The sequence below is a fragment of the Mycteria americana genome, chromosome 2 (assembly GCF_035582795.1).
Source record: "Mycteria americana isolate JAX WOST 10 ecotype Jacksonville Zoo and Gardens chromosome 2, USCA_MyAme_1.0, whole genome shotgun sequence".
Taxonomy (NCBI): domain Eukaryota; kingdom Metazoa; phylum Chordata; class Aves; order Ciconiiformes; family Ciconiidae; genus Mycteria; species Mycteria americana.
Genome location: NC_134366.1, coordinates 21,257,502 through 21,267,134, shown reverse-complemented (window position 1 = coordinate 21,267,134; position 9,633 = coordinate 21,257,502). Strand labels below are relative to the sequence as shown.

The 9,633-nt window shown below is 47.9% G+C and overlaps 1 protein-coding gene across 2 annotated transcripts; it reads right to left on the bottom strand.

The window, feature by feature from the left end:
* Positions 1-2,771: 2,771 nt before the first annotated feature.
* Positions 2,772-7,654, bottom strand: SKIDA1 (SKI/DACH domain containing 1). 2 transcript variants are annotated; one of them, XM_075492687.1, is made up of 2 exons: positions 7,488-7,654; positions 2,772-6,666 (listed from the first exon to the last, which is right to left on the bottom strand). In XM_075492687.1, exon 2 carries the CDS (start codon positions 6,532-6,534, stop codon positions 4,012-4,014), a length of 2,523 nt encoding a protein of 840 aa, XP_075348802.1. In that variant the 5' UTR covers positions 6,535-6,666; positions 7,488-7,654; the 3' UTR covers positions 2,772-4,011. The 2 variants fall into 2 exon arrangements, 1 of the variants encoding a protein (XP_075348802.1); XR_012774148.1 differs by having other exon boundaries at positions 6,385-6,441.
* Positions 7,655-9,633: the final 1,979 nt, after the last annotated feature.

Sequence of the window (9,633 nt, the reverse complement as noted above, 5' to 3'; positions counted from 1 at the left end):
GAGCAAGGTAGATCCCAATGCCTCCCTCCTTATTTTGCTAGCCAGGGCTTTTCATTTTCAGGCGCTCGCCCTCCTTTTGTACTTCCAAGCTGACCAAATAGATCCCAGGATGAGCCATTGCATATTCTTTCCAGCAATCATCTTAACCATAAAAACCACAATTAACAACGTTATCTATGTTTCATGTTCTCTAACATACTGCGTATGCAGACTATTTTCCTGCAGATTACTGCCGTGTGCCGAAAATGCCACTTTTTTACCCCTCTCCGTCTCAACCACTCGCACGTGTGAACGGTGACAAACACAAACACGATAGCATTGCTCTCATTTCTGCAGAAACTTTAATTTATTGGCAACTAAATCCGTCAGAGGAAAAAGGATCAGAGACCATGTAAAAAACCACCAAGCGAATTGATTGAACAGCAAACTTCATACAACAGTTACCACTATTTTGCATTATTGCTAGTAGTGGCGTTTTAAATAAACAACCAGTAAAGAGATTATCCCACTGTTGTCAGGTAAGTGTAGGTTATAGAACAATCACGACTTAAAGTAAATTGTTGTAAAATGGCAAGTTACATCTTTTAAGGCAATATACCTCGTTGCTGAAGGCATTACACGTGTTCCCTTTTTAATACTCTAGAGAATTAAACATAGTTCAAAACTTTCTTTTGTCCTCCATCTGGCAGCAGAAATCTTCCCAATAAATTTACCGGCGAACTCTACTTGTGGCAAATACCTATGGAGTATAGTCTATAATGTACATGCACGGCCCTCGATTGCTTTTTCCTCTAGAAAATTCTGTTGATTTTTGTGTACACCAGGAATTGGAAAATGGTGGTGATTCATTACTAATACATTTTAAGTTTTATCCCCTGTAAACATTGCAACAAAATGGTAACCTGGCTTACTTGAAAAACCTTTGTTTTTCCTCATTATTAGAACTTACCTTTATGGGAGAAAAGTGGTTATTTTTACGTAACGCAATGATATGACTTTATATTATTAAGGCTGAAATGATAATGAACTCTGCTCGCAATAATAATTACAAGGCCATCAGAAACCGTTACCAAACCACCAGAATTGGAAATAATACCTTTTTTTTCCCCCCAGCGAGTTATTGTACCTGGCTAATTTCTCCAACGGTAGTAAAACCACGAATGTCCTTGTTAGTGGCTTGCCCTAAACTGAGGTGTACACGTGTGAAAATTATTTGGCTGTTTAACTTCTTGCCTTTTGATGTTGCCTGTGTGGAGGGGAGCCCGGCGGAGCAGCCTGCCGGGGATGCCCGGGGGGTGCCGGGCCCGGGGCGCTCCCTGCCCCGCTCCGCTCCCGCTCCCGGGCCTGAGCTGCCGGGCCGCTGGCAGGGCTGGGCGCCATATTTCACGTCCTCAACTCTGCAGAGCCTATTTGGTATAAATTTATGCTTAGTCCTCCCCCTCCCCCCCCCCCCCCGGATTATTTCGGGAACCTGAAAAGGCACCTCTGTAATTTACAATTCCTGGCCAAATCAGCATATCTCTAATTGGAAGTAAACAGGGTCAGGGGACGGAGTTACTTTGAAAGTGATACGTTGTTTAATTGACAAGGCGAAATTTCAGGTTTCAAGTTTGCATATTGCACCTCTGTAGCTTTTGGGTTTGGCTCTTTTTTCCCCCCCTTTTTTTTTTTTCTTGTTTCTTTTTTTTTTTTTGGTCAAGGGAAGACCTTTGTCAAGCAGACACGGCTTTCGAACAGAGCGGGGGGCTTTCCTGAGCAGTACATTTTGTACGTATTTACAGTTCTCTGGAAATAAGGCTGTAATCTGTGCAGCTCTAAACATACGAATGTAAACATCCATCTCAGAACAACTTCAGTAAGCAGATTTTTCATGACCATCGTAATTTCAGCAGAGCGGTTAAGTATGCAATGCACCTTTTGCAATTGGCAGTTTAAAGTGATGTGTGTGCGTGTGCATGCAGGGGGGAAGGGTAACTCCACCGAAAGGCAATTGTTTACTCTTTCTAAATATATTTGGCTGCAGGTATTCTTAGACTAGGCCTTTTACAACGAGAGGAAAACTACGGTGTGGATATAGTAAACAGAGCTGAAATCAGTTAGTGACTGCTTGGAATATTCAGAGACACGAGGGGTTGGGAGAGGGCATCACAAAGGCAGGAATTAAAAAATTGAAACCCAGGCAGTGGATTGCCATCAGGAATGTTGACTTTGAGTCACACAGTAAACATTACATTGTTGCTTTGTTTTCCTTTTTTGATTTACGATAAATTATTCTCCCGGGATTGATCGATGAGTGGAATCCTTAAAATTTAATTTGGGCATGATCTAGTATAAATAAAATGCTAATCCAAAGAAAGAAACCAGCAATTATTCATCCTAAACTCTGCTGATTCAGCAACTCAATTATAACTGCCTTTCTCAAGCTGCAAACTTTTCAGGCTGTGTTCAGAGTTGCTGTACCCGTCCTCCCCCCGCCAGCGAGACCTTCCCCCGTCCTCAGCTCTGCCTCCACCTCGGCCTCCAGCCTTTCTCTTTTTTTCCCCCCCTTCCCTTTCTTTTCGAGGGCTTGGGGGGGAGGGAGGGAAACAGTTAACCTCTTGAAGCGTATTTCCTCCAAATAAAAACAGCGAACTTACAAACGGAGAGGAAACCACGGATAACTCTGCAATAATTCAAAGTGTATGGAATCAGGAATGTTTTTTAAACAGTGTTTTTAATTGAAAATAAAGCTAAAGCATGCTTTTCAACAGTGCAAATTTCCATAATTTTGATTTACTGCTTCCATCATCACAATATATTATACCAGCATGTCTTACCGAGGGCTAGACTCTAGAAGTCTGCCTGTTCGACTATTTCGATATTAAGTGCAAATATAGAGAATTGCCTCTGATTGTCACGTGCAGTAGAAATGTTTCTGCTACATAAGAGAGGATGGCATGGCAAAAAACCCCCACGACAGCAAATTTCAAGAGATGAAGATAGAACCGGGAAGTGTAACACGGTTGAAACGCCTGAGTTTTGGTGCCAAAAAGCTATGAATAACACGGTCTTCTCATTTTGTGTATTCTTTCCACTTACGGCCTCTCGTTTCACTTTCTGTGTTGTATTTACTGCTTTGCTATTTCCTCCAGCCGGCGTGAGGGGCTGGACCATAAATTGTACTGCTAGCCGGGCAAATATTTTAGTTGCTTTGCAAGTTTGTAAGGGGCATGTTCAGACCACAACTTAAGTATGACATTAGTGGGTAACAGTAACCTTATTTAAGACCTCTGGGTGAAACAAAAAGGCTTCCCAGTTGCAAAGAGTGGCTGTACAAGTAAAAAGACACCCTTTTACCAAAAATAGAATTCCACATTTATTTACTGGTTTCAGATGAGGCAGCTTTTCCCAGCGCTGGGATCGCAGGCGGACCCCAGCCTTTCCAAACCAGAGAAAAAGGAGTAAGTGCAACTGCTCTTCGAAAAAGACGCCCCTGCACCCGAAAACAAAGCTCCCGAAAAGCAGGCTGCTGCCACGTTGAATTATAGTGAACCCTTACTGTGCAACCATGTAACTTAACAAACTTTAACTGAATTAACAGTTAGACTTCCATTTTTGAAATCTAGTGCATAAATTTAATGGCTCATTCTAATATTTATTATTCAACCTTTTGACATTTATTTGCAGCAGTTGAATTGAGGTACTGGTGCATTATTAGCATTTAAACAGTAAAGTGTTCCAGCTCTACCATAATAACTGAGTTTAACTTGAGTCTTTAGCCTGAAGTACTCTGTGGAATGTAACAAAAAAAACCCAAATGCAACAGAACAAAAAAAAAACCCAAAACAAAACAAAAAACCACTGTTGTAATGGTAAAGAAAATAGTAATCCGGTTTCTGTCTTCACAATGTGATAAAACAGGATTCCGAAAGTGTGTATAGCATTAATGGGCTTGTACAAACCATCCTGCAGAGTTTAAAAAACGTAAGAAAGTTAAAGGTGGTTCAAGAAAATATTTTCCAAACTATTTTATTAATTAAATTTCCTGAATTTGTGGCTAGGTGGAAGAGGTATTGCAGAACCGCCCAGCTGCCATTTCCATACAGGATGGGCCTTGTGAGGTGGTTGGGAATCCTTAGTGGTGTTTAAGGAATAAGCTGGCAACAAATCCCCGTCATTGCCAATAATTAGTGATGGTGGACAGGGAAAATTTGCCATGAAATTAAATGGCCTTTTCACTGCTGATGCTACATTGCTGGCTACCCTTTTGCGTCTATTGTTAACTGTAAAATCGTCCAGTGTTCCTTCATGTGTCTCGATTTTACCTGTAGGACGTGGGCTTCGAGCTGATTTCAAATTTGGTTTGACTGGAGGAGTCTGCAGTACAGGTCGCTTTCCCAAAACCAGTGTCCTGTAATTTTTTCTCACCCTTGCTCCAAATTTATACTCCCCATCCTCAGGTTTTGGAGTACCTAAAGTGCATGAGAGGACCTGACTCTGAGTCAGCGGGTTTAAGGAAGTGGTTTCTTTCTCAGTGCATGCAGAATCTTCCTTGGCTGTTAATAAAGCGTCCTGGTTATTACTCTCAGTCACACCGTAAAACTCATCCTTAGTATCATTGCACTCACACTTTAGCTTATGTGTTGTAAGGTCAGGCTCATACTCGTCGTTCGCACTGCTGTCCTCTATTTTGATTTTAATGCTGTGCAGGAATGGCAATGCCTTATTGCCTGTATCAGTGCACTGGAGCTCAGCTGCTGCTGCTGCCCCTGGAGAAGCAGCATCCTCCTCGGGATCAGTTTGTAAAGAGGGCAAATCCGTGGCAAATTCAATACAATGAGGGATTTTGGAATCTTTCTCTGAATTTGCTGCCGCTGATGAAAAATCATTATTTAAGAACCTAGCAGCTATTGTATTGTTATCTGCACGGTGTGTAGTAGTTGCTTGAAGGCATTTCCTTGCCTCTCTGAGTATTCTTTGTTGTGGAAATGCATTGTTTGTCTTTGGGCTAGGTGAAGAGGCCCCCTTTGCAACACAGTTAATTGTTAGGTCAGTACTCTTGGCATTACTGGAAAATTCAGAGTGTGGGAATGTGATCTCGGATACCCTATCATCTCTTATCTCCGCGAAGCAGCTCCCCAGGCCGCCGGAGCAGCGCAGCGCCGGGGCGGCGGGAGCCCAGCCGGGGCGGCCCCACTCCTCCGGCAGCTCCAGCTTGACTCCGCCGGGAGCGCCGCGGAGGGCGGGCAGCCCGCCGGGCTCCGCCGGGGCCGGGGCCGGGGCCGGGGCCGGGGCCGGGGGCCGGGGGGCGGCGGCGGCCGCCAGATGGTACAAGAAGTTGGCGTGGACCACGCCGGGCGGGCTGCAGAAGCTGGTGCGCCTGAAGCGGATGCTCTGCACCGAGACCTGGCTGGAGACCGAGCTGGAGTCGGAGTCCGAGGTGCTGTCCTCCTCCTCCTCCTCCTCCTCCTCCTCCTCTTCCTCCTCCTCTTCCTCCTCCTCCGAGCTGCCCTCGCTGGAGTCCGAGGCGCCGCTGCCCTCCTCGTCCTCCTCCTCCTCCTCGTCCTCCTCCTCCGAGCTGCCCTCGCTGGAGCTGGAGAGGCTGGAGCCGCAGTCCGAGTCGTGGGCGGCGCGGCCGGAGCAGCAGCTGGACTCCGAGTCGCTGCTGCCGCTCTCGGGGAAGGCGGGCGGCGGCGGCGGCCCGAAGCCGCGGGGCAGCGGCAGCGGCAGCCGCGGGGCGCCGCGGGGCCGGCAGGGCCGCGGCGCGGCCAGGGGCCGGCGGGCGCCGCCGGGGGGGCCCAGCGCGCCGGCGGCGGCGGCCGCCCCGTGGCGGCGGCGGCGGCAGCGGGCGGGCAGGGGCGGGGGGCCGGCGGCCGGGAGCCGCGGCCGCGCCGCGGCGGCGGGCGGGGGGCGGGCGGCGGGCGGGCGGCGGGCGCGGAGGGGCGCGCAGCTGCCCGCCGCCGGCGCCGTTTCATAGTTTACGGGGGGTTTGCAGGGCGCCCGGGCGGTTTCTGGGTAGCTGTGGCCAGTGTATTTACTAAAAATGTGAGGTAGATGAGAGGCCGGTAGCAAGGCCGTCTCCCCCGGACGCAGGGCTTTCCTCCGGATGGGCAGCAGGGGCCGGGGAGAGTCATTCAAACCCAGCCAAAGTTTGTTCTCCTTCCAGAAGCCGGAGAAGGGGTCGGCGGGTGCGAGCTCCGGCCGCAGGTCGGTGGCCGACAGCGCCCGGCTTATTTTCCTCCGTTTCGTCTTCAGGACCCGTTCGGTTTTGCAGGATGTGTAAAGGGCTTCCACGTCCTCTCTGGAGATCAGGGTGCATTTGGCGGCGTGGAAAGCGATGGAGTTGATGGCTTTGAGTTTCCTCAACTCCTCCAGGTCGCAGTGATGCTTTTTTACTTTTAAATGATCCATTCGCTTGTGCACGGTAGTTCGCGGGATGTTTTTGAGCAGGTCTGTAAAAACCTGGGAGAGTGCAAACATTTGCTTTCCTTTAATGATGAGGTAGCCGAGCCTCACGCCATCCACCTCTTCAAAACCCGACTTCAGGTCTCCCATTTCGTGAATTAAATTATTCCCAGCATTTGCAGAGAGAGAGAGAGAGATGAAAAAAAAAAAAGAAAAAAAAAAAGAAAAAGCCACACACACACAATCCTCAGCCAGATGCTGTATTTGTCTCAAGGCATCCTGCTAATAAAATATAACAAAGGCTGTTATTCCTGGTGAATGAAGTGCCAAACTTTAGACAAAATTAAAAAAATAAATTAAAAAAATACCGTGAGGCTACAATCAATATATAATCTTAAAAATCAGGTTTGCCAAAGTGTTTCTCTAAGTTGCTGCTGAAGATCAGTACCTGTTCCCTTTCATTCCCTGCTTTTCCATTGGAAACTATGATAATGGAATGTGAAGGGAGGAAGAGAAAAGAAATGCAGCTGCTATTCCCGCCGCTGCTTTAGCTACAAATAAAATGACAGAGTGAAGTGAGCTCGTCCGGAGACACCTTCATCAATTAATTCCCCTAAAGCCAACGCTGATTGGACACTCCTGACAGGTGATGCAATAAAAATTGATATTCCACCCCTTCCCCCAAAAAATCTCCCACTAATTAGCATACCCTTATACTGCCACCTCCCCTCCCAAAGTAAATAATACAGTTAGTATATAAATCTTTCTATTAAACAATCCGAGCTCAAACACACTCAGACCTCTCAGACTTCCTCGTCGCTAGCTTCCGAGGAAGGATTTGTATGCTTTTTTCCCTATCGTTTCGCATATTTTTAGCCTATTTCGGACAAACGTTGCTCTTTTGTGCATGCCGTGCATTTAAAGGATGTAAGTCTGATCGTAGCGATGGCAAATCCTTCAGTAACGTAGCCGCTTTAAACTAGCATTTTATTCTGCATTGTGTGGAAAATGAAGCTTAGCGAGAACGTGCAGAACAGCCTGGTATTTCCCTTTCTGAGGCTCCAAAGTTAAAGGCTCGGTTGTTAACGAGAGGGAGTACTTACATTTTCGAGTTTCTCTCGATTTTCCTCTTCTGCTTAATTAGCTTTTTACAGCCGGGGACTAAGGTTATTCTGCTGTCTGAATATCACGGGTTCCTGCACCGAGATACTGTAACACTTTTAACTGAAATTCTGCCTGTAATATTGCGGGAGGGGGGAGGAGGACGTGGGCTCACGTCAGACCCATAACAAAGCATAGATAAGCCAGAAATGTATACACTTTTCACAATTAACCGTGCCGGATCACGAGCTGGAATGTCCTATAGTCCCAGAGCCCACGTCAGGATTCCTGCGTGCTGATTGCTTCCAGCAGAGAAAGGAGAATGTAAAATATCCAAGGTGCTTCCAAGAGCCTTTACGTAATAACAAAAAAGTGCTGGCACGCACAATGTAGGGTATTGCAGCGGGCTAGGATGCTTCTGGCTCGCAGTTCGCATGTTCCGCCCGGAGTAGCCCTGCCGCAGCTTTTTGATGTTCCATTTATAGCGGCCCCTTAAAATCAATTCGAAGAAGCAGCATGAAGGTTTAACCTCTTCCCAGGAACGTTAAATTATTCGAGTGTCAGGAGCGAGGATTCCGCAAATGTTGCGATGGCTGCACGCCTCTCCCTTGTCACGTTAAAATGATGCTGCTTGCGGTCTGCACGTTAGGCGCTGCAAAAAAAAAAAAATCACCAATCTCTGCCGTGCATCCAGTGTTCCGCTGGATACAAACGCGAGCACTTTTATGTATCGCCGCACATCCAGAATTAGGCATATCCGTGAGATTAATGAGACATCTCATATTTCTGGGACTTGGCAAAAAAACGACCGAGGGGAAAAAAAAAAAAAAAAAATCTTCGGTCCCAGACGTCAATATCCACTCCGCGTATTGGCAATATGGTGCGTGGAGTTCGTGTTACCCCGTCAGGTACAGCTAAAATGCAGCGCATAATCGCTCTGTAAAAAAGCAGCCTCGCCCGCCAAGGGGAAACGCAGGCGAGCCCCCAGTTTCGCAGGAATTCTAGAGAGAAGTGGGAATTTGGAGGAGTGCATCCGGGAATGGAGGAAGTCTATTGAAGGGAGCCTCTAACTCGGAGGGCTGAGGTTTGAAAAGTCAGCCCTGGACTACTGTTGCTCTCAGCGCAGATGTAATCGCCGCTGTTCAACTTAATCCATGTGTGTGCGAACCGCGCTGCCTAGCTCTTCCCTTTGAAACCCAGGGATAGTATTCCCATCCGAGAAAGCAGAGCTACAGCAAATTACATTTTGTCCCTCGAATTAGAAAAGGATCATTGAGTGGATCTCGTGATATTTCAGCCTTTGAACGTAACCGAGAGGCAGCAGTGAACAATGCCTCGGCACAGCTAAGACCATCCGCGGAGTTCGCCTTCCCTCGCCTTGCATCTGGATCCCCCAGCCTTCCTTGCCTTTCTCTTTCTCGCTCGTGTGAGAGGCACCCCGGTATATGCTGAGGCTGAAAGCAAAGTTTCGAGAGAAAACAGCTGCTGGCGCTAACAAGAAATCATCGTGCTCTTTCTAGCGCGAGAGACAATAAGGTCGTTTAAAAATTCCTCCTGATGTACTTATATGCTGCCAACACCCCCACCCCCTCCTCACTGCTCTCCTCCCCCTGCTTTAAGGTTAAGGCTATGGAGTCAACATTAGAGGAACAGTAAACTCCGAGAAAGCTGCTCAGAAGAGGTTACCAAAAAACCCGGTGGGCTGAAAAGTCCCTTATTTGCCAGGTAGTTCCACTGGGCTGGATTCCCCCGCAAACCCACGCGTGCGTTCGCACGCAGGGAGCCGCGGGCACACGCACCCACGTACCGCCAGTGACAGCCTGGCAGTGGGACTCGGCAACTGTTTAAGAAACGCGTTATTTTTGTTTGTTCAATGCCGGCGCTACCGAACGCTTAGGACCAGTAGCGGCTCCGCGGCAAACCTCGCTGATCCGAAGGTGCGGCCATGAGCGCGGGGTCGAGGCAGAGCCCAACGTCGCCAGGCAGAAACCCACCCGAAGTCCTGGGCAAGGTCTCGCCCAGCCGACACATCCCCACCGTGTACTCACACACCCTTTCGGCTGCGTATCTCCCTCCGCATCTCGCACGGAGAGCCCTGTTTCTCTACTTCTCCATCGTTTGTTTTCTTTTTTGGTGCTTTCTCTTGGC

Excerpts from the sequence above, each read along its gene's own strand:
- SKIDA1 (XM_075492687.1), bottom strand. The coding sequence starts at position 6,534 with ATGGGAGACCTGAAGTCGGGTTTTGAAGAGGTGGATGGCGTGAGGCTC.